This window comes from Pyxicephalus adspersus, chromosome 1 (assembly GCF_032062135.1).
Source record: "Pyxicephalus adspersus chromosome 1, UCB_Pads_2.0, whole genome shotgun sequence".
In the NCBI taxonomy this organism is placed as follows: Eukaryota; Metazoa; Chordata; class Amphibia; order Anura; family Pyxicephalidae; genus Pyxicephalus; species Pyxicephalus adspersus.
In genome coordinates this window covers 104,941,378-104,966,427 of record NC_092858.1, presented here as the reverse complement: position 1 = coordinate 104,966,427, position 25,050 = coordinate 104,941,378, and the positions used below count along the sequence as shown (strand labels likewise).

The 25,050-nt window shown below is 35.2% G+C and overlaps 1 protein-coding gene across 2 annotated transcripts in view; it reads left to right on the top strand.

Moving 5' to 3' along the window:
- Window positions 1-25,050, top strand: part of ACACA (acetyl-CoA carboxylase alpha) — a 195,855-nt gene that overhangs the window by 75,792 nt on the left and 95,013 nt on the right. For both annotated transcript variants that reach the window (XM_072422398.1, XM_072422391.1), the window contains exons 29-33: window positions 13,636-13,659; window positions 15,584-15,727; window positions 16,756-16,858; window positions 19,347-19,454; window positions 23,493-23,549. In XM_072422398.1, coding sequence (XP_072278499.1) covers window positions 13,636-13,659; window positions 15,584-15,727; window positions 16,756-16,858; window positions 19,347-19,454; window positions 23,493-23,549 — 436 coding nt within the window. The remainder of the gene's footprint in view (window positions 1-13,635; window positions 13,660-15,583; window positions 15,728-16,755; window positions 16,859-19,346; window positions 19,455-23,492; window positions 23,550-25,050) is intronic.

Here is a 25,050-nt window from a genome sequence, read left to right as displayed (position 1 = left end):
TTTAGCTTCTCTACCTGTCATCATGCTTCTTATCAGTACATGAACTGATTGACTATTGTACTGCTTCTTTCTTTCACATGCCAGCCCTGCCAAACAGATTGCAGGAGTCTGATACCAGATCAGATCCAGGTTTTTACACAGGTTCATTTAGCAATATGTTTGTGATTGCAGAGCTGCTTTACTTTGTCTTTAATATCCACCTACAGTTTAGCTTCAAGCAATATGCATTAGACTTTTGAGTACTGGTCTTTTGAATAGATCCTTTCTGATCTTCATGTTTTAGCACAGTGCAATTTGGTAAAATGTTGCTAGCAATTTTCTAAAAGCATTTTGCTTGAACAAATGTATTACATAGTTAAATGTATGTAAATATATACAGAAACTCATATTATAGAAATTATTGGTAGGTCTCACCAAGACAGTATGATGTATTATATACGCATGGTTGATAGACAATAAATTATACAAGAAACTTCACATATTTTGTAGTGTAGAGGTGCAAATGTGCTCTGTTGTACAATTTGTATTTTTACTTGGTCCATCCTATTTCTTGCATTAGTGTCAGTGCAGTGATTGTGTACTGGTTACTGAACACATCTGGTACCTCTTTAGTTTGGTTACATTGTAATATGTAACCTAATAGGTTTAGTCCTAGGGTTACAAAAGCAATACTTACCAATGTCAGTGCAGTGAATCCCTTTTTAAATAGTTTTCAACCAGGAGGCGCTCATCCTTAAATATACAGTACAAATATTTAGAATATTGTTCAAATAATTCCATATAGGTTTTTTTTTTGTTGTGGATTCTTTATTTGAACATTCCTAACATGTGGTATGTGATTTGTGGTTTGAGCAAATCTGCTTAGGTGTAGAGTTGCTCAGGATTTGGCAAATCCTGTTTAAAATGTGGCAAACCTGAACGTAGCAGGGAATCTCACTGATGTCTGTTGGAAGCAAATCTTGTTAGAAGAACCATTTTAATGGACATTCACAGCAATTGGGTTTAAATTACACATTGGTAGCAAATACCTGGCTCTGGAGATGTTTTTTTTCTTTTTCAGTGGGGCTGTCCCTGTGACCTGGCCATAGATAATAAGACTGGTTTATTTGGGCTAAAGCAGGACTGTTTATTTAGGAAAAATAGGCTAGTTATTTCTATTTTAGAAATAGGTGGTGTGGTGGATGTGAATGATAAAATATAATGTGGTTTAGTTGCGCTTTTTTTTTTTTTTTTTAAACAGGCTGATATCAAAAGGCTACTCAAAAACAGATGGTCAGCAACAAGTAAAAGTAAAAGAAATATATCTCTTTATAAAGAAATATATATTCTACATATGCTTGCATCATACAGTTAAAAATGATCACTGCTCTCATATCAACCAAAAACTGTAATTAAAGACAAAAAGCCCCTAATAAAAAGTACAAAAAAGGAGCAAAGGGTCTGATTGCCCAAAGCACTAGCAATTATTAGTAAAGCCGTTTTCTATCTGACCCCTACATCTGCCTATGCAGTTTTGTCAGCTTTCCCTATTCTCTCACATCAGCTTTATAATACTCTGACACATGACTGCTCTCAGCCCCCCATGAGAGGTCTTGCTTATGCAAGAGCCCCTTTATCGTCCCTTCTAAACATGGTTCAAAGGCCATTCAGTGCATTCTGATTCAGTGAAAAAATGGTTTAGGTAATTTGCATATACATTTGTTAGGAGCATGAATTTTAAACCAATAGGATGTGTGGTGAATCCTAACCCCGTTCCTAGTGCTTTGTATTGTTACTTTTATGACATTCTACCTTGGTTCAATTAAATATGTGTACATTTCTTCTACTGTGTTCATTTCTTGTGCTGCAGTTTAAAATTGCTATCAAATTTTAATTACTAGCATTTGTATTTGGTATAATCCTTAATTCACTTTTTTTTTTAATCAACACATTGTAGTTATTATTAGGCTGGCTAAGGGGTTGTTTTTACAACATGAAAACACTAGATGGCAGTGTTTAGCCATACATAAGAACAGGCCATCACCAATCTGTAATATTCTGTAATTCTAGTGTCAACCTTTTTTCAGTAGATGACAAAAGCATTTCACATTTAACCAGTGTATTCGTGGATCCAGTGTAGCCACTTTAGCTTTGTTAAATGGCCACAGTTGCAATAGTAATGATTGTTATTGTTATGCATTATTTACATGTGCTGGACAGAATTTTAATTGCAGCATTTCATTTACATTTACAAATAGTACCCATAGTGAAAAAACATGCCTTTTAGAGAATAATACTTACACAAATAGGACAAGATATATTTTTAAAGAAAGCTGTATAATCATGTGTAAAATGTAAATAGATCCCTCAAAACTTGTAAAAAGTTTATGGTCTATGTGTATTGTATTTACTGGTAATTATTATTATTATAATTTTACAATTGTGTCTGGTAAAACTAATATAGGTAACTGTTTGAATATTTTTTAGAGTCTCTCCTTATTTATGTAAAGGTATTGAACAATGTGTAAATGTGAGTATGTTAAATGTGTGTGGATATATAATATTTATATATGTGCATGTATTTTTTATATATATATAAAATATATTTATACATACACACACACACATACATTATCTTTTTAATAACCTGTTATACTATTGCAGTATTTTCTTATATAACAATGAATGTTAGAATTACCCTTGCACATGCTTAATCTGACCTCAACATCCCTTGAGCTGCTGAGAAACTCAGCATGCCTTTCCAGGATGAAATTAGATCTCTTAGAAACATCCTGCAGGGTTGGTGAAAGGGCAGTTGGTGATTTCTGAGCTGTTCTTAGGATGGGAAAGAAAAGTGGATTTTCTTATAATTTGTGAGAATAAAAAAACATTTTAGATTAACAAGCAAATATATGCTTTTAACAGATGTGCAACAACCAAAATCTGCTTGGGTACATATAAGAGCCTAAGTGCTTAACCTCTAGTTCAGAGCCCAGATGGGTTCCAACTAGAAATTTGGTTCCTCAAGGTTGTTTGGAACGGCACACATGAAAACACAATAAAACTTACATTAGATAACAAAGAACTTAAGGGAACATTATGTTTATAGATAGTAGGTACCCTTCCAAGGAATAAAGTGTAATTAAATGCCAGTTCACTGTTTGGACACTCATCTAAAACCAAAGTAAAAGATAATTTCCTCACTTGATGCTGTAAAGTAGTTTAGTAATGTATTGGACATTGTGTGATCAGAATGTTTGCTTTGCTGTTTTGCCATTGAGAAGAAAATGGCATTACATTATATGGGTCTATTTTTAAAGCAGTGAACCTGACAAAACTTTCCTAGGTGGAAAATCTTCTAGGTCCATGTGCATCAATGGCAATAATTGATTTTCTACCAGCATTTTTTTCAAGGAATGTTAGATCTACTGCGTTATCAATACCCCGTAGAGAGTTGTTAACATATCAGCACAGTATATATGGTAGGTGCATGAGGCTAAATATAATTTGTAGATCAAGCCTGATGTTTTCTTTATGGTGTGAGGCACAAGATAAAATATTTTGGTAGCTTTGTGCTTGGGGAGGTCTCTAGTTATCAATACGCAATCAGCATTTTACTCCCCATTAAAGAAAAAGCTTCTGAAGAAGCAGCCATACACCTACTGGGATGCATGAGGGTTTGAATGGGTTGAGAATGGTAAAACCTGTCAGTTTTAATTTGCTGTCTATACCCCATTGGGGTAGTTCCTCTTTTTACTTTCTCTCTTGAGACAAGAAAATAACTCTTCGCAGAAAGGAAAATCACACTCTGTGCACCATAAGACACAGATCCTCATTGCTTTTTTGTTGTCTTGACAAAGGGAGCCCTTGCAGCCCCAAAAATGTTGGATGTACATGGAACTGTAGTACACTCTCTAAACTGGAATTGGATGCCCACCTCACATATGAAGCATTTAAAGTAATTGTAGGATACTTGCTTTGCTTTTTTTCTTCTGAGTAATGAATAGTTTTTAACCCTCAATCTCGCCTAATCTAGAATGATAAAAATCAGCTTTAGATTAATTTAAGCTATCCAATAATGAACTTCTGAACATGTAATGTTTTGTTTTATTTATTGTTTTTTTTTTTCTATAAATATGTTTTTTTTTTAACAGTTTTTTGTATATTTTGTGTAGAGATATCTATCTATCTATCTATCTATCTATCTATCTATCTATCTATCTATCTATCTATATCCTCTTTCTCACTATGCAAGCTCACAGAATGTATTTAAAGGTAGTAAGGTATTTATAAGGTAGTGACATTCACTAATTATTCTCTGACTGCTATGATTTGGCTAAAGAATTGAAGACCATGCACTCCCTATGACATTACATTACCTTAACAGCTAGTAGAGACTGTCATTGTATTGGGATACTGAAACCTCTATCTAGCCACTAAAGTACAAATATTTATATTTAATACAATAAGACATATATAGAACCCCAAGAACATAAATGATATATTAACATTCACTTTTATTACAGCAGTAATAACTCAAAATATGCAATCACTGAGTATAGACTGTATTTTCCCTTAAGAATCCATAATCTTTTGGAGAAAAAATGTTATAGTGTGAATCCAGTTTCAATGCCATTTGACACAATAAAAAAACAAAAAAACTCTTCCATACTTTTTCATTCCTTAGAATCATCTTTGTGAAATTCTTGTCAAGCTTAGTCTAGCAGTGGCATTGTCTTAGCTGAGCAGCAGTCCATTAATTTTAGTGCAGTCTTTTTTAGGATGGGGTAAGCTTGCGATGAATAAATGAGCTGCACACACAAGGAAAGTAATCAGAATCGGAATAGGACACACAGCTGGGTCCATCTGCTCTCCATACTCTATGCGCACTTTAAAATAATGTGCTTCTATTAAATGCAGTTTCTTCATAATTAATTCTCCTTTTTTGAGCTTCATTCCTAGTACAGTTCTTTCCTACTATTTTTCCTCTAATTCAGAATTTGGTGAAAATCATATTGTAAGATGTAATCATTTTATATTGATCTTTTTTACTGTAATTTGGGTTTAGAAGTTTTTGCTTTACATATATATTTTAATATTTGTACTAGAGTGAATGGGAAATACCACATGGTGTATATATGTTGTTTTTGTCCCAGGATACCGTATTCAAACTTGGAGTAGACAGAAGTTTTCTATGCAGCAGTTACTAAACACAATAAGGTGTGCCTTATGTGTGACAAAGGAACTGAACACTGGTGTGTGTGTGTGTGTGTACCGTAATAAAGATCCCAAAGATTAACCTATAAATATCTGTTGTTTTTATTATTTTCAGTAAAATGCAAAACACCTTCATTAACAATGTAGATAATTGTAGAAATACTTTTTTTTAGGGATTAAGATTTAATTGGGAGAATGTGATTTGCCTTATTTTTATTCCATCGCATTGTGTGAGATTCTCTGCATACTGGGCAAATTTACATGCATGCATTTAGGAGAAGTATAAAATAATATTAGCTGGCCAATTCATCAATAATTCATTCTATGCTCACTAAAATCAAAATGGAAAAACTGGTTGCTTTTATTTTTAAAATATGTTAAGCAATCGGAACATATTCTTAGATATTCAATTAGATGCCTAGAAAAACAATGTGCTTGGGTGTCTTAAGCTACCCTAATAGTAGAAAGCAGCAGGCTTGTCTTCCACATGTTTCCAGTGCATTGTTTTCTGCTTTGTCTTAGTATGAGATGTTTCCTTATAGAAAAATAAACAGTAGCAACTGTAGCAAAAAAGACATGCACTAGGATTCCTTAATGTATTTACAACTAGATAACATTTAGCTTTCTAAAGGTATCCTCAACAACCGCCGTATTTTTATTTTTCAATATATTTCTTTTTAGGAGTTGGAATCTCCGTTTTCCCATCTCTTGCATTCCTTTCCTTCCTATATGCACTTTCCCTATTATTGGTTGTACATCATTGCTTGAGCCTGTATTTCTGATAGTGGCAATGATGGACCATGTCTGCACAATGTGTGCTGGCACCGCTGGTTGTATCTATCATGGGCACATGTGACAAGGTGAAAATTCAAAGACACAACATGGAGACAATTGTCAGCCTATATTAGTAACTACCTTAAAAAGATCTAATGACATCGTGGTTTTCCTTTTTAATGATAGCTGCAGATTTAGGAAGAATAAAAGCAGTTTTTAAAATTACATTAATATGCAATGAGTTTTATGATACTTTAGTGATTTGATTTTTGTTTTTTTTTTCTTTTATTTTTTGTGGGTGGCAGGCTCTTTACCTCTCAAAGAGGCACATTGTGCAAAATTTAGAAAGGCCGTTTTCAGACATGTTGTGGGAAACCAGTGGCAGTTCAGTTCTTCCTCTAGAATTGAAAAAACAAGCACACAGCCAGAAGCAACATAGTACTTACAGGAACTGAGCTGCAACCACACATAAACTTGTAAACAAAATAGTTCCCAACTCCTCCTCTTTGGCTAAATAAGATCAGTTGGGAATGCAGTTGAGCCTGCAGTACAACACTGCAGTCAACCTCAAAGTCTAAAGTATTTATTAACAATTTTAACAATTTAAAGTTATGTATAAAACTAATGATTTAGCATTTAAACATAATAGGCTCTATTTATAAAATGGGTATTGGACATTTCCTCGTGGGAATCTTCCAGGTTCAAATGTTTTAATGGCAGTAATTGATTCCCAAGAGGAAATGTCAGATTCCATGTTTCATAAATAGAGCCCCATGAGTTGTTCAGAAAATATTTTATAGATAATTTGCTTAACAAGTATTTTCAAGGGCCTAATTGTTAACCAATTTTATTTAGAGACATGATGTCCCTGCTCACCAGGCCACTCCAACCATATCCACGACTTCCACCTGTAAATCATCACAGGCCTCCCTCAGCCCTGGTACTCTGGGTGAAGTCTACTCTTTTATCATCTCCATCTACTACCTGTGTGTTTGACCAAGCTCTCTCCGATCTACTCCGTGTCCATTCTTCCACTCTGACCCCCACCCTAACTGAACGGTTCAACCTCTCCCTTTCTACTGGTATCTACCTCTCTGCTTGAAAACACCCTGCTTGGACCCCTCCATACCTTCAAACTTCTGTCCTATCCCCCTTCTCCCATATGTTTACAAAGTTTTTGAGCGCCTTGTCTACAAAAGACTCACCGATTACCTGAGCACCAACTCTCTCCTTCACCCTCCAGTCTGGCTTTTGAGCTGCCCATTCCACCAAAACAGCTCTTACTAAACTAGCCAATGACCTCCTCAGAGCCAAGTCTCAAGGCAACTTTTCCCTCCTCCTTCTCCTTGATCTTTTCTCTGCTTTTGACACTGTTGATCACCCCCTTCTAATACAAATCATGTGCTCTATTGGTATCAGTGACACTGCTCTCTCTTTGCTTTAGTTTGCTTCCTAACCCGACTCTCTCTAATACAATCTATTATAAATGCTTGAGCCAGACTCATTCATCCTTCCCACCCCTCTTCTTTGCTGCATCGCTTTGTAGTTCTCTTCATTAGCTTCCATTTCACCTTAGAATCAAATTCAAACTCCTGTATTCTGCCTTCAAATCCCTCCACAGTTCTTGTCCCACTTATCTTTCTGGCCTGGTAAAAAAATACTCCCCCAGCCGTTTCGCTTCTTCAGTGACCTACTACTGATTTCCTCACTCATAACCTCATCACACGCACTGCTCCAAGACTTTGCTAGAGCTGCCCTAACTCTCTGGAATGGTCTTCCTTGTCCTATTCAGCTTGCTCCTACTTCTTCTCATTTAAAAGAGCACTCTAAACCCATTTTTTCAAACTTGCTTACCCATCTTCTTTTGTCTTTTGAAACCCTCACTGCTTCCCACCACTACATATCTCCCATCCTATTGTGTGTTACTTCCCCCACCTGTGGCACAAGTTGCTCTCCTCCTGTGCCACTGTCTGTATTTGTCTGTCATTTCCAACCCCTATTTAATGTACAGTGCTGCCTAATATGTTGGCGCTATATAAATCCAGTTTTTTATTATTATTATTAATAATAATCAAAATATTATTATTGATACATAAATAGATACTTTTTGGTTTTGCTTTTAACCTGACCTATTATAGGGATTTTAAACAAAGAATATATTTCCTCACTTTAGTTTAAAAAGCCAAAATAGCAATGCAAAAAGTGTAGTAATATAGCAACCAATCAGAATAATTTTTCTGACTGTTGTAAAGAGATATTATGTAACATTGCACAAAGATCGGAAGAATTGTTATAGGGACACAATGTGCCAACTAATCTTTTTGAGGTCTGACACATCTAGGATTTCCTAAATCTGTAGATGCCTTTACTCGAGCTAAATTTCTTTTGTTAAAACTATTTAAGAAATACATAAATATTTCTATATTGGAACAAGAAACGGATGAGAAGTATAACTATCACAAAGAGTTGAGATACATCAATCTATGTGTCTCGCCATCTTTTTTTCTGTAATGCTTCTTCACTAGAGAACAAGCACAGTTCAAACGCATACACCTTTTCTTTATAGGAATAGTCTTTAGGACTCATAAATCTGCTTCCCGCTGTGGTTTCAACTGCCATGAATAAGAGGAAGTGTAAATGCCTGGCATCCATTGTTCAGCTGTCCCTTCTGAGCCCAGCCTGGATTTATTTTTCATGTTTTGCTGATGATTGCTGAAATGTATGTCTTTGTAAGCAAAAAGGTCAGTCAGCGTACTGGAAAAACAGTGTGTTTTTTTATAACAAGACTCGTTTTGTCAAGGTCTTCAGCCATTCTCTAATATCAAGGATGAGAATTACATGTGTCACATGAATCATCCTTGTTTATATTATCCATCATAATTTCAGACTTAAGTCTGGATAATATAGTGTGTGATTACAGACTTGATTTACAGCTTCAGGATAATTATGAGGAACTTGTAATAGTTTAGTTTCAAAGCTTTTAGAAAAGCCAAGTAACGCTTACATAATATAAGTGGAAAATAAATACCCTTTTTTAAAGATCCATCTATCATAATTGTTGCACATAAAAGCTAGATTTTTCAGCAAAAATCAAAGTATATAGTTTTTTGCATACTACAGAATTAAAGCACCTAATAGCTGCCTATATTTTTGGTTAATCAGGTACTGAATTCCCAGGTCTAAACAACTACTTACCCTAATATGTGGAGGCCTACACTCCTTCTGAAGGAATTACATTTATTTTGCATAATGCATTGTGAAGATTCTGAATTTTCATAAAATTTTAGGAGACAGCTACAAACTGTGGCAGATAGATTTCACTTCTGAATCCCAGAGTAAAAATGGGCTAGCAGAGGTTTCAGTGTCCCCCCCGCACAGGGACACTTCATCAATGTTAGGCTTTACCCAAGGTTCAGCTTCTTTGTTCTTCTTATGTAGACATACACTTACAATATATGTATATTAGATTAGGCTAGATGAACATGGTTATGCCAGGACTAGGCAGACTGGAGCAGATTTTAAGGCATAGATTTTCATTCATCCTGCACTTCATGTTTATTGTGCCAGAACAGTTAGTGTGTACTGTTATAGCTTGCACTCACCTGCCTGATCATGGTACTGAGATCATTGTATCTAAAAAGGACCTAGATGATTTCTATGCACTGGATAAAGCTAGTAGCTAAAGGGATGGGAGCCCCTGCTTTGGGCAGATGAGGAACCAAGCTTAATGCTTTTCCTTTTTTCATTTTAAAAATGATAGGAGATAAGAGTACTCAATATTTTCATGCGAAGCAGAGTGTTTACCTGCATTCATCATTTTGTGTTACTATGGTCTGTGGAGAGATTTTTGTTTGTAGGTTTAGAATATTAATATGATAGATCACATTAAGAACCACTCTTATAAATGTGCTTCACTGTAATCAGAGTGATGATCAGAGGATTGATTCAACAAATGCACTAGTTTGCCATTATCATCTGCTAGTTGGCATAAGTACCTTGACCTGTATACATGAGTAATCAGAGTCTTTCACACAGAGGATATGTTCATGGTAGACACACAAATTCATATTGTTACTCCCTATTTTCTCTTTGCTGCGTAAAGAATGCAGCCAGAAAAATGTGTTGACTTTTGAAAGGAATCAGTGGAACCTGGATCCATTATTCGAACATATCTGTGAAATTTAAAGGGCTAGGGTTGCTTAAAAGCTCTATATCTGTTATGGGGATACGCTTTTGTGGATTTAATCACTGAGGGAGTTCACCCAGACAAAATGTCCCTTGCTGCATTCTTTATTAGACCACTTGTACAAAAAGTAGATAAAGAAACAAAAATTCTCAGAAAACCGACAATGCACAGACAGTTCATCAGTTAACTTAATAAAAACTCTATGACCAATTTATCAGTTTACCAATGGTGTCTGAGAAGGTAGGATATTATTTTTTTTTTCAAAAAAGTTTTCTGTACTTGCCAGTAAACAGTTGCTGTGAGTATACAATTACGTTTACAATGCCTAGTATATTCACATAGACTAAAGATCTTAAAGAGCTTATTAACTTATACATTCATTCTTCTGACATTGTGGTGTAACAAGCTTTTACTTTTAGAACATTTTGGGTGCCAAAAAATATCTCAGCCCAACAAAAGCCACAAAAAAGTGTACTTAAGCCAAAACCTGTTTTTATTTGTCACTTGATCAAGTGTCCCAACTTAAACCTCCTGTTCTAGTTTTGGATTTTCCATCATGTGCACATACAGTATAATGCTACCTGACACTTTACTAAATCTGAAAATAAGATACGCTTTAGATATACCTAAATTGTGCAGGGTTTTACTTGTGATAGCAGGTGGAAGATTGGTTAAGCTGGTGGGAATAAAAAAATGATTTTTTTTTTTACCTTGATCAGTATAGCCTGGTCCCTTGACTGTGTACCTGTAGCAATTCAAGCCAAAAGTTTTTGTTAAATATTTTTTGTTTTGTAAATCTAAAAATATAATTATTTTTTTTTTTTATTATCTATATACTATAGTTGTTTTACATTTATACAATATCCTATGCACTCTGGGTTAGCAAAGATGGCAATACAGCAAAGTAGTTTGATTTGTAGCTCCATTTTGTCTGGCAGAAACCTGTGCCCGATAAGCTATGAGCAATGCTCTAATGATTTAATTTGGTTCTGTAAAGGATCAGTGGTGATGTTGCTGCTGTGCATGTACTACTTCCTCATGTCCAGGAATCATGCCCACATTTGATACACTGCATCTAGCATTTCACTTGCAGATCCCTATAGGGAGTGAAAGGGGGAGGTAGTGAGCGGTAGAGTGAGATGCCTGCTACTGCTTTCAAATGCCTAAATACTGTTTTTCTAAGAACCTGCATAGTGGTTGAAATGGCTAAGTGTTTGACAAGGACAGGGACCACTTTTGCCACCACTTGTCTGACATCAACAAAGCACTTTAAGCTACAAAACATCTTTTGCGGTTCTCTGTGTACCTTACAAGGGAGTTCGTTTTTACTTGTTGGATGAAGATAGTTGGAGTTAGAACAACAATATTGTAGTAGGTCCAGAATATTTCAAGTTGGCCAAGAGCAGAGCAGTGTGTGTGTTATATATATATATATATATATATATATATATATATATATATATATATATATTAGCTCAGTGTTTACAATTTGTTTATGCATTCCACAGCTTGAATGCTTCAAAATGTCGCAGACCTTTACTTGAACATGAAACTGAGTCTACATCATTAACTTCTCAGCAGTAGATGTGCTAGTGGTGAACTTCCCCTCTGCTCTTCTCTTCACCCCATTAGTCTCTGCTTTTCCTGCAAAGAAATTATATAATGCACAGTGAAGTGTGATCATCCTCTTACAGCTTACATTTGCATATGTGCGTACTTTCTTTTACTGGTTAATAAATGACACAGGATGTTGAGCAAAGGAGAAGCGAATGTGTGGACTCCAGTTAAAGCAAAGCTGTTGCCAGTTGCATAGCCTTATAACAGATTCATTGGGTACTTTTGCCATTAGAATCACTTTGAATACATATATATCTAAAAGCAGTCCTTGGTAGAAAGTATATAAACTAATAAGTAAATAATGTAATCTAAGAAAATTTCTAAAGCAATTAGGATCCAACTAGCTGCCTCAGATATGACTTGTAGCATTGAGTGTATCCCATTTGGAAGGGTAATCATTACTTTTTTATGTATGCAGTTGGTCAGAAGAGAGGGCTGCAAGAGGTTTCCCTTCCTATTCTCAGCTATTTTTGTGGCATCTGCAGTCTTGACAATCTTTCTTGTAACTCCACTTAAGAAGCACAAACCTGATTTGTGACTGGAGATACTGATCTTCTGAATTAAGAAGATTCTATATATATATCAAATGACACAAATTAACGAGGAGCCTGGAAGGAACCCCTGCCTCTCATTGCTCTGCATCTTGCAACTAGTGGGATAAAGGACACTGGGTGAATTTTTCTTAGATCTATAATGCTTAAGAGGGGTTTTTGTATTGGAAAGATTTTGGAAAGCATTAAAGATTTAGCTTGGAAGAGGGTATTTTTGTGCTGGGAGTAAAGAAATGAGTGAGTGGCAAAGATTTGTACTGGAAGGGGGAATATTGGAGGAGTTAAAGATTTGTGCTGGAAGTGGGAAGTGGAAATTCTAGCATAGGGGGAGATTTCTACTGGGAGGAGGAGTGATTTTTGGATTTGTGGTGAAATTTAGCTTGCAGAGCTTGAGAGATTTAGGTGGGATTTTTGTTTAGAAGTGGAGTATGCAGATTATTGTTGGATTTTTAATTTTTAGAGGTAAGGGAGGGAACTTGCCAGGGACTTGCCTTGGAAACTTGAATTTGATTTGTATGAATGGAAGTGGGGGCTACACAGTACCAGATCCAGGTTGTATAGTCCTTCCATTCACCTTTTAGACCCTGCGAAATGGTCTGTGATAATCTGGCTTAATGTATTATAGAAAACTCAGAGGGTAAACTGAGTTTAGCATAGTAATGTGTTTACATGATAGCATTAGTAAATTGCAATTGCTTTTATTAATTGCCTGAAAGTGTAAGTTTTGCTCATTTCATACACTTTATTAACAAATATGAAACTGAAAGAAAGAATAGTAGTTATTTGTATTGTTGCTTAGTATCATAAATATTTATGATACTAAGCAACATTAAAAAAAAAAAAAACCCTTTGCCATAAAATAAACCTACTCTTTCTCGCTTTCAATTTCATGTTTGTTTATATTTACTAGTGTTATGGGGTTGGCCGCCCAAGATTATTTTGTACTTAGGGAGATTCTTATCAATTTAAACCATTTGACACACTTAGATATTGTATACTTTTTATACACTGGGCCATGAGACAGGAGATAAGGGGAAAGTTCTTCAAAAGGTCATTCTGATTTTATAAAAATTTTCTTTTTGCGGTAGAGTGGACTGTTAGAATCTGTAAAGCTTTTATTGTTGTCTTCATCCCCACTAACGAGGATTCGTTTTACAACATCTCTAGGTTATACCCTGATGTCAAAAGCAAAGATACAGAAATAAAATAATGAAGTTCTATCCCTGCCTAATGTTATCCTAATAAAAAAAATATTCAGCTTTTATTTTTTTAATATTAATAATGTATGTCTTTTTTTTTCTTTCATTGCAGAGGGAACATCCCTACCCTGAACAGGTATGATTTTTTTTTATATTATAGCATAAATATATAATTTTTGGAGTGATGTTATACACACCTATCAGTCAAAACATAAAACCCACCTGCCTAATCCCCCTTGTTACCCCCAAAACAGCCTTTACCTATTTAGTCCTGAAATTCACAATACCTTGTAAGGTGCACTGTGATGTCTGGTCTAAGACATAAACAGCAGTTTGTTTATGTTACATTGCCTCTGCCTTTCTACTTCTTATACTTTATTCTGGTGCCATCTCTTTCCTAGGTAAATTACACACATGCACAGGGCCATCCACATGGTAGGTGCTTTCGGCAGTGGACAGGAGTCTCAATGTGTAGCAAGCCACAATGCAATGTATTTTGACGCCTTTCTCTCATGATCAATATTAGATTTTTCAGCAAACTGTGCTTCATCAGTTCTTCTGTTAAATTAAACTAGACAGGCTATCCCCCTTTTCCCAATGCATTAATGAGAATGAGCTTGATTGTTCATGACCTTGTTGCTGATTCACCAGTTGTCCTTCCCTGGACCTCTTTTGCTGGGTCATAACCACTACATACTGACAACAACCATGCAAAACCAGCCATTGTAGAGGTGCTGTGACATCAGTCCTCAAGCCATCCCAATTTTGGCCCTTGTCAAAATCGCTCATTCTTTCCCCCACTAACACATCAAATTCAAATACTGGCTTTTTAGTTGTTGCTCCCCCTCCCTTTCATAGTGAGACATTATTCACTTTACCTGTCAGTGTTTTTAATCTATTGCTGATCAGTATATTATACTAAAGTAGAAATATTTACTTCCTCCTTTACAATATTCCATTTAAATCTTCAGATTCAGAGATTAAAGCTGCGGATATTTAGTTCTGAACTCTCATTCTTGCTTTTTACCTTCTTTTTTTGTTACCCAACTCCTCCTATTTATTGATGAGTTCACTCATCATAATAAAGACTATGGGGTAGGCTCAGTAGAACTTTTCAGGCAATTTGTCTTTTGCTTTCTGTGGCTTTTATCTCAATATCTAAAGAACATTTTGACATGCATTAGTTACTGTGGTAACTTCTGATTATGCACTCTTTCTTCATTTGCTCAGTTCAAATGACCAAGGTATGTTAGAGTTTTTACATTAAAAGCTAGAAAAAAATAAGCGGAGTTCAAAAATTTGGTGGGAAATTAGTTAAGGCAATTTTAGTATTCAATACTAATGATATCTGTAAAATTACTTAGAATAACTTATTTTACCAGATAAAAATTTTGAGGGGTAATGCTATAAATATCACTCATATTAAAAACATCAAATATTGTATGGGTAAAGAGAATTCATCCCAAATACAGTTCTTTATTTGAAAAGATATTACATATGTCCATTATCACGACAAAAGAAGATATACTCCATACCTAAAATCCCCAGTTGTTCAAAAGTACTATTGAGATCAATATTTGTCTAAAGACAAATTGTCCTACTTAGTGATGCAATGTGGTTTCAATATGTACAATAGTAAGCATAGCATCTCATGATCACTTTGAAAATAGGTAAAACTAGCTAGAAAGCTCAATATTACATGGGCCTGCTTCCATTTCAGTGTGCAACTAGGCACCTTCTCCTTCTTGCTTACTTCTTGCATATTTTCTAATTGACACCTAAAAAATAAAACTGAAAGTTTACTTTTGGAGTAATCACACAAAAAATTAGAGACTATTAGAGAGAATTAGAAAGATTGGAGTTTGAATCAACATCAATAATATTCCAATACTGCATGGACCTCAGGGTCTCTTAATGCACCCTGTGTGACGTTACCATTTTACGGGTACTTTTTAATAATCGCTTTTGTAGATATGCATTATGTGTCATTCACAAAAAGTCTGTATATTTGACATAATGAAGCATATATAAGGTATCTCATAAATGTATTTACCTTACAGAATGTCATTTTCTTCCAATCTTAATCACTATGGAATGGTCCATGTTGCCAGTGTCAGTGATGTCCTCCTGGATACCTCATTCACTCCTCCATGTCAAAGAATGGGTGGAATGGTTGCCTTTCGAACTTTTGATGATTTTGTCAGGTATTTCATGTGTGCATAACATACCAATTTATATAACATGATAAAGAACTATGATGTAAGGTTAATTATTAATAGTTAGTTTAGTATTGTATACCATATTTCTGAGGTATATTGCCATTAAAGAGTGAATATTTGTTTAGTTTTATTTTTTATTTTTTTATGTTTATACTTTAATAGCTGTATGCTTCTTTATCATATCAGGTTTGAGCAATGCAGAAGTGTAATGGTTTTCATTACTGACTTTGAAGTAGATTGAGATTTATCTTTTCTGCATGAAATTTATTCTCCGTTGAGTTTCCTCTGGGTGATACTCATGTTTGTACTTTGTAAAGCTCTGTAGAATATGCCAACATTGCATAGATATGAGAAATAAATGTGTTTTGACCAATAAGAACACTTTGTATGCCATCTTGTTGCTTTAAAATTGGAGCGCTGTGGTCTGTTGTTAAGCTTTGAAATGGGCGCTGCTAATGTTCTCCATCTCAGCTGTTTTTGCATGACTCCCCACTTGCATTTCAACAGTGGGAGCTGGTGCTTGTTATGGGAACAGGAATATAGGAATCTGCTTGCACAGTAAGGAATGAAATGTCAGGAAGAATTAGGCATAGCTGTCGACTACAGCCCAGCAGGGACTGTCTTCTCCTGAATCAATGAGTGTGGCATCTGTCTTTCCATGTGTGCAGATGCACGACCCCTGGGAAGAGAGGCGATTACACAGCTCTCATTGCTCACGTCATAGGCTTTTCAGTTATTTGCCTAATAAAGGCTGATTAGATTAATGTAGCCTCTTTATTTTTATGAGAAGTTTGCTGCATGTCAGCTATGTGGAAGTAAGATACTCTAGATACTTTAAAAGCTTTTCTTAGATCTTTCACGTGACATTGAGCAGGATGATGAGATGATGAGAAAGGAAAAAAAACCCCATTTTTTTTTTTTTTTTTACCTTTTTGCATATTTTTTTGTTTTTTTCCTGAGCCAATAAATGTATGAATATGATGCAATATCTATTTTTTTAATTTTATTCTCAGAATGTTTGATGATGTCATGAGTTGTTTCTCAGACTCCCCACCTCAGAGTCCTATCTTTCCAGAAGCTGGTCATCCTTCTCTCTATGATGAAGATGACAATAAGGTACCTATTTGTTGAAGTTATTTTTTAAATGTGGTGTACTTTAACATGTATAGTGATTTTTAAGTCTTACTTGCTGCTTGCTGGGGTCAGCCATGATGTTATGACATTAGGGTGTTCTTTCAGTTTGAATTAAAACTTGGAAATGTACAGAACCTACCATTCCAAGTCTTCTGTTTGTCAGTCTGGCAAAATTCTAGTTCTCCAAGTTCACAACTGCTTAGCGATGCCTTTTTTAATTTAATGCCAGTGGTTAATACACTCTTCCACAGTATGCTCCTGTCTACTTTCCTGCAATATATTATACCTGCAAGTTATATATTTTGAGGTTTCTTGTATGAAACACTTGTATGACCGCAACACCTTGGTGAACTAGCCATAAGGAAGAGACCTACAACACAAAAGGAGAATCAAACCCAATGATAAAATGGCATGTATGAAGCTACACATAAAGGGTTCCCTCTGACCTCCTACCTTTAAATTTCCATGCTTTGACAACTCTCAATATTAGCATTAGTTTTATCCCTTTTGGTCCCCTAGGCAACTGCTTTCGTACTTTGTTCTAATATTGTTCTTCTATTGTTGCTCTATCTTGACATTGCCTCTTCATTATCCTTTATATATAGAATTTTAATTATTATGCAACCTTAGCATGCATGTAATGTATTATTTGATTTATGTTTGTGCTTGATTTCATTGTATTTTATTTCCTTGTGTTGTCAGACCTGGGTATGCCTACAGCAGTGAACAACTGTAGGTGTTCAAACAAGGCATTTTAGATAAATTTGGATAGCTGCCTTCTGTATACATTATGGGGATTTTTGATTTTTGTCTGCTTTTGCATTTAACCCCCCTAGCGTTCTAATTCTGTCTGTATTTACATGCAAAAAAGCTTTAAATTTTTTTGCATGGAAATTCATTTTACATTGTAGACCTATAATTCTTAGGCATAACTCACCAAAATATGTCCAATACTTAATAAATTTAATACATTTAATAATAAACTTAAAAAAAAACCATGTAATATTACTGTACAGTAGTATATATATACAGGATGCCGGGGGATGACAACGGAACAAGGTAAGTGTGTGTTTTTTTTTTTTTTTTTTATGTTTTAAGTGACCCCGAGTGTGAGCGCTTTTTGCATGGTAAATCCACCCCGAGTCACACTCGGGATTACTGTTAGTCAAAAATTATATTTCTTTTCTATATTCTAATAATCATATATTACTGCCTGGTGGTGCAGTCCTTTTGGGGCTTTTTCCTTTTCTTATGTGGCTATTCAGTTTGTATCACTTTTTTGATTTTTTAACCCAAACCTTTTAAATCTAACCAATAACTGCCTTTATTGACTGTATCATAATGTATCAGATCTAAAAATATTATTATAGGAAATAGTGTCATAGAATATCCAGGTACATGTTGTCTAAAAAATTAAATTTCAAGTTTGGATTTAAGCAGTAAACACACACATTTTTAAACACTCAAAAGCTCCAAAAAATATCTAAATCCAAGAACAAAAAGAGTAATATGATGCAGCTTAGCAACTCAGTCTTGAGGTTTAATGTTTTAATTTTTTTAAATGGTGATCCTGCTAGTAATGTATTTATGTCTCAGTGTGTCCGTTCACATTACCTATACTATACAGTATCTACTAAAAAGTAATGTGTTCACCTTAAGTTTCTTGCTCCTGCTTTGGACTACAGAACACCTCACCCTCTCATCTCTAGAGCATATAGCAGGGATGTCCAACAGATGGCCCATGGGTCCTTCTTTTGCATCTTTGTTACAGCCTAAATGCAGGATGACATCAGGGTTCTGAGTGCCAGAATGTCATATGCATCCCAATATTCAGCACTCAAGTGACACTAGACTTGTGTGTCGGGTTGTGTTCTCCTGCCTGGCAGACATAGTGAAGTTCTGATAGATACAAGAGAGAAGAAGCATTGAAAGAACATGTTTGCAGGTAAAAAGCTACTGAAGACCAGTGAATGGGATATTTATTGTAAAAGTGGGTATTATTTTTAAAACTCTGAAGAGGTTTCTTATTACTACCACTGACCCTAATGAACATGCATCTATAATTGCTATAGGACGGTTTGTTATTACTACCACTGACACCAATAAATAGGGATATCTGTTGCTTAAAAGGTTTATTATTACTATTTTTACCACTGACATGGATAAATAGTGATTTATTACTAATGGGAAATGTATTCTTGCTATCCTTTTTATAAATCATTGAGAATATTTTTGCTGGTGCTGCCTACACTAAAATGAGAGGGTAATATTGGTAACGCTAACACAAGACCTAAATTCTAGATTTAGGTCTAAAGGTAAATGGGTTGGGGTGAATAATTTGTAGGATTACAAAACATAAAAATTCAATATTAGGATTTCTGTGTGTAATAACGATCATTTTTATTTAAACTGTTGGAGAGTTACATTGGGGAAAAGGCTGTTCAATCAACTTTTTATGCTCTTTCTTCAGAGTATTCGAGATGAACCAATCCACATCCTCAACATAGCCATCAAGACTGACTGCGACATTGATGATGATGGACTTGCTTCAATGTTTCGTGAGTTCACACAAAACAAAGTAAGTAGTATGATAATGTCCATTACATCTCAGTAGAACATAAAACTGATGAATCATATATAATTTTATACACTCTAAATATTTTTACTATAATGAAAGCATTAGGGTAAAAACACAATGACCTCGGTGTCTTATGATCGTTTAAGAACAGGCATATAATATATATATCATATCATACCTTGAATATCACTCCATTACTGCCATGACACATCAGCAAAAGTAACTTCCATGTACAGTTAAAATCACAAGCAATTAAGTGGTACAAAAATAACTTTGTTTTGCCTATACTTTAAATGACAAACACAGCAGATACAAATAGATTAGTCAGTTTACACATGCTGTATTTTGTCCTGACAATATTGGATTCTTAAAACAGAATATGTTTATGTTCCCCAGAAGCTTGACACAATGGGTCTGATTTATTAAAGCTCTCCAAGACTGGAGAAGACACACTTTCATTAGTGAACCTGGGTGATCCAGTAAACCTGGAATGGATTTCTTAAGTCATTTGCTATTTGTTAGCAAATGTTTTCAATCCTTATCCATTCCAGGTTTTCTAGATTACCCAAGTTCACTCATGGAAGCATATCTTCTCCAGTCTTGGAGAGCTTTATTAAACCAGGCCTAATGTGTAAGAATGCACAGCATGTTTTTTACATTATGACACATTTACCTAGAAGTGCCCCCCTTTAGTGCAGCAAAGGTCCTTAACCTCTTTTGTTGTTCCTTTGCTGGTTCTTCCATCACCTACCCATCTTCTGTTGTAATTAGGAATCTTCAGCTGACTTGATTGGCTAGGCTAGAATGATGTAACTTTCTTTCAGTTTCTCTTTCAGTCTCTCAGTTTTATGAAAGTTTATTCATCCATGAATCCAGAACATACTACTATTCCCCTATTGTCCACTGAGCTGCTCATGCACAAAATGCAAATTGTAAATCAAGCTGCTGGCAGGCAGGGGATAGACATTGTGGTAGAAGAAAAATATAAAGTCTCTTCTACAATAATTACCTATCTGTTGGAAGTTTTTTAAATTTCGGTATAGGGCATTTTAGAAAAATTTGTATATATTTTTCCAATAAAACCTAAAATAAAATATAAATGTTTTCAAATTTGCTACAAAAATAAATCCCTAATTCCCCTGAAAAAAAACGAAGTATAATGCATTATGGTTGACTACAAATGAATAAACGAGACATTTTAAAATGAAAAAAATGAAATGAAAATGAAAAAAAAAAAACTAAAATACAAAAAAGAAAGCAAATGGCAAATACCCTGACAGCCATTAAAAAATAAAGTTAGCAATAAATAATACAAACAACTACCTGCCTCCCTCTCGGTCCTCGGATGTATGGATGATGCCACTGCTGTGTCCAAGGCATTTAAAATTACATGACTATGGCCATCTTTCAAAGTTTTGAGTGTCAAGAATGCATTGGTGATGTTATCCTTGCTTTTGAAACAAGGACAGCCTTGAGTAATTTTTACTATTTTTAAAGGCAGCTGGAGACAGTCAGAGAAGCATAGTTTCCATTGCCCCTGGATTCCTCACAATTCCTAGGCACCCGCTTAGGTCTCCATGTGGATGATCCAGTTTATGTCAGACAAACTGATCTTGTTAACCATAAAAAGTCATGGGTGCTAAGCATGCTAAATGAAATACCGCACCTAAGTTTCTAGCAGACGTTTTACTTTATAGTATAGAAATTATTCATTTGTTGATTAGCATCCAGAAGAATATTACTTGCTGTTTTGGCAACTGAATTTTCAAGTGTTTGATGTAATATGTTTACCTGGGCTCATCCACAAACACACTCCTGTTTCCCTGGCTTAGTGGAGGTGGGGGGATCAGTTTTTCTTTTTTTAAAAACAAACAGAAGAAAAAAGATAGTTTTGATTTTCATCTGTATCAAGCCTCAGGCAGTGGGAGGGAAAAAAAACATTTAAGCATCTACTAGAATAATCCCAATTGTCCAAATAATATCTCAGCCCCAGCATGTTTATAGAAATTAGGATCATATACTTGTAAATGACTTGCAGAGGAGATGGAAGCAGTCAGCGTTAATGGAGTTTCTCCAGGTGCTGCTGCCTAATCGCCTGGTTATAACTGTAGACTGACTGAGAAACCCACATTATTACAATGTAATCAGAATCCTGTTGCTATGCTGTCATTATATGCCACTTGTGGAATTTTAAAAGCAATAACAATTTTGATGTTAAAACTCAGGGTATTACAGTTATTTTCTCTCCCGGACAGTAATATTATTGCCAAAGCTTGCTATATGTTTTTTTTTTTCTTAATTGCAATCCATTTTTTGCACATTTTTTTTGCTTCTGAAGTAGGGACTGGATTGCGCTTTCAGCTCTAGTGATTTTAAGAACTATGAAACACAATAAGTGGCAAGACAGTCATGATTACTTATATTTCCCGTAGGGCTCTCTTGGGCACATTTCATAGAATAGGACTAAAAAAAAACTAAAGCTATAATTGTGTAATGGATCTGATTGTATTTACATTATGCTTTCATCCCAATACCATGTAAAATACTAACTGTATATGTCCAGTCATCTGGTTGCCTATGGATCAGGCATATCCTGATTTTAATTTTCCTTATTTTAAGTTCATCTGATGTTTGGAAAAAAAAAATGTAATGTAATGCCATGGATCACATTCTGGGATCCCGCTGGATAGATATCGGAAAGCTAACACATTTCGGAATGGATAAAACCAATAGTTTTTATGCATCTTTCATGTATTTGTAATGTATCTTTTGAAAACATTGATTTTGAAAACATTGTTTCTTAAGTAGGATAGTTTACTCATCCAACATACATTTTTTTTCAGTAATCTAGATGAATTACTGGATATAATTAATCTAGTTCATCTTTACATAGTGTCACATCTATGGCAATACAGTGCTGGCTCCTATTGTATGCACAATATAATATTTATGTGTCCTGTCATTAAGATTTTGTATATACTTTACCATGTTAATAAAGTTTCAAAAGTTAAATATACACAATTGGAGTAACATCCTTCTTAGAAACATTAAGGTTTGCCTGCCCCAGAGAGAACTATACATAAATTGAAAGGAAGAAAAAAGACTGGGTTTATGCTGGCAAAAATCAAGTACAATTAAATAATGAGTACATATGGTAAAGAAGGCTTCGCCCTAGAAACTGGCGAGGGGAAATGCCTTTGGTGCTAGACATAAGACACCTAAATAAAGGTGCTGAAGGAATCGGGATGGGGATTGTCTCAATCCCGACTCATTTCACCGGTAGGCTTCCTCAGGGGATGGATAGAGATGCATTAAAGCCTTCTTTACCATATGTACTCACTCTTGAATTGTACTTATTGTATACTCACCAACTTATTGGCATTCTTACTGCTATGCCAAACATAAATTTGATTTTTGCCAGCATAAACTCAGTCTTTTTTCTTCCTTTCCTTTTATGTATAATTTCAAAAGAGCTGTCCACACACATTGATCAGACATGGTCCACAGTTGATCTATTTTTGTCGTGTAAAACTTACTCTATTCTGCACCTTGACTGTGTAACAACCAGAACTGCCCTGGATTTTCCTAATCTATCTGTAAAAAAAAAAAATTGAATAAGGTTTATCATTTTTTACACTTGACAAGGATCTACTTCTTGGATTGGGATTGTGTTGGACCCCGTTCTGTGTCTGACCACTGCAGGCAGTTATTTAACACTGCTTCCGTCACAATGAATTTAGTATTACACTGTAATGCACAGACCTAAATTAAAAAGAAAATGTTAATTACTGAAGGCTTCATATTTAAAATACATATTTTGAAGCTTTGTTTCTGTATTTCTTTTTGCAAATTAATAGTCATTGAAGTTCAATTTGTTCTGCTTCAGAAAAATATTTTTTTCTATTTTCTCCTTTTTTTGTGTATCTTGTAAAATTCCAAATTGTTCTAAATCTATAATCTGTAGTATTTCTGGGTTTCTCTATAAAGTAGTGTTTTACAGTTCTGATTTGTAATTTATTTTTACATTTGTTTTAACAGAAATCTGTACTAATGGACCATGGGATTCGTCGACTAACGTTCTTAGTAGCGCAGAAGGTAATTTTCCATATGTAATTTGAGAATTGTTCTGTTTTTATGGAGATTTGTGTTATGCTACATACATATGCTAGATCTGCTAGGAACAAAAAAGCTCTGTGTGGATAGAGCTAGTCATTCTATGGAGAGGGGAGGGGGACCAGCAGAGGGAGATGTCCCATTTAATCCTGTTGATTGTTCAGTGATCCAGTAGAATGGATCACTGAGTGAAATTGGGGAACAGCTGTACAAGTGACTATGAAAGTCTACCATTCTCCTGTCTTGATGTGCCTGTGACATGTTAAGCTATAATATAGCATAATTTTATTAATTTAATGAAGTGTAAAATATTTGAGTCAAATATTCAACCCCACTACCACTGTGTGAAAACGTGCACAAAATGTTTCCCCACCAGGAAACCTTTGGGCCTACGGTACAGAGGTTGACCGCAAGTCTAAAATGGCCTTTTTTGTTCAGCGAACTTTATGATCAGTCCATTGCAGGTACACTGAATAACCTGACTGCTGGCTTTCCTGTATCCTGGTCCAACTTTGCATCCTCCTTTTGTCACTTTTCTTCTACTGGTGGTCTTGAAAAGCCATAAAGCTGAACCAGGAGACAGTAAAGTAATTTTCCTTACAGTGTAGCAGCCATGTATGAATCACCAGACTGGCGGAACAGAATTAAATCATTTGGCAGCTAAAATAGTTTATATATATATATATATATATATATATATATATATATATATATATATATAAATACACACACACACCGTGATGGAAAGAAGAATTTGATCCCCTGATGATTTTGTACGTTTGCCCTCTGACAAAGAACTGACCAGTCTATAATTTTAATGGTAGGTTTATTGTAGCTGTGGGAGACAGAATAAAAACCAAAGAACCCAGTGCTCAAATGTCAGAGGTTGATGTGCATTGTAATAAATGAAATAAGGTATTTGATCCCTTCGCAAAAGATGACTTAGTACTTGATGGCAAACCCCTTGTTGGCAATCACAGAGGTCAGACGTTTCATGTAATTGGCCACCAGGTTTGCACACATCTCAGGATAGATTTTGTCCCACTCCTCTTTGCAGATCCTTTCCAAGTCAGTAAGGTTCGAGGCTGATGTTTGGCAACTGGAACCTTCAGCTCCCTCCACAAAATGTCAATGGGATGAGGGTCTGGAAACTGGCTAGGCCACTCCAAGACCTTCATGTGCTTCTTCTTGAACCACGCTGTGTGTTTTGGGTCATTGTCAGGGTTTTTGAGGGTTCTTTTGTTGTTGTTCTGTCTCTCACAGCTACAATAAACCTATATTATATCATTTAACTGTTTGATGGATTTTTCACTTTAATAGACTGTCCATCCATAATTTTGTTATCAAAACTGCCAAACACTAAAAACTAAAAAATGAAAAGCCATGATGTGAGGGATGTATAAAAGCCCAGAGATGTACTTGCTATAAGAACTACTCTACCATCCTTTATGTTATGAAGATTAGCCCCACCTGATTGGAGTAC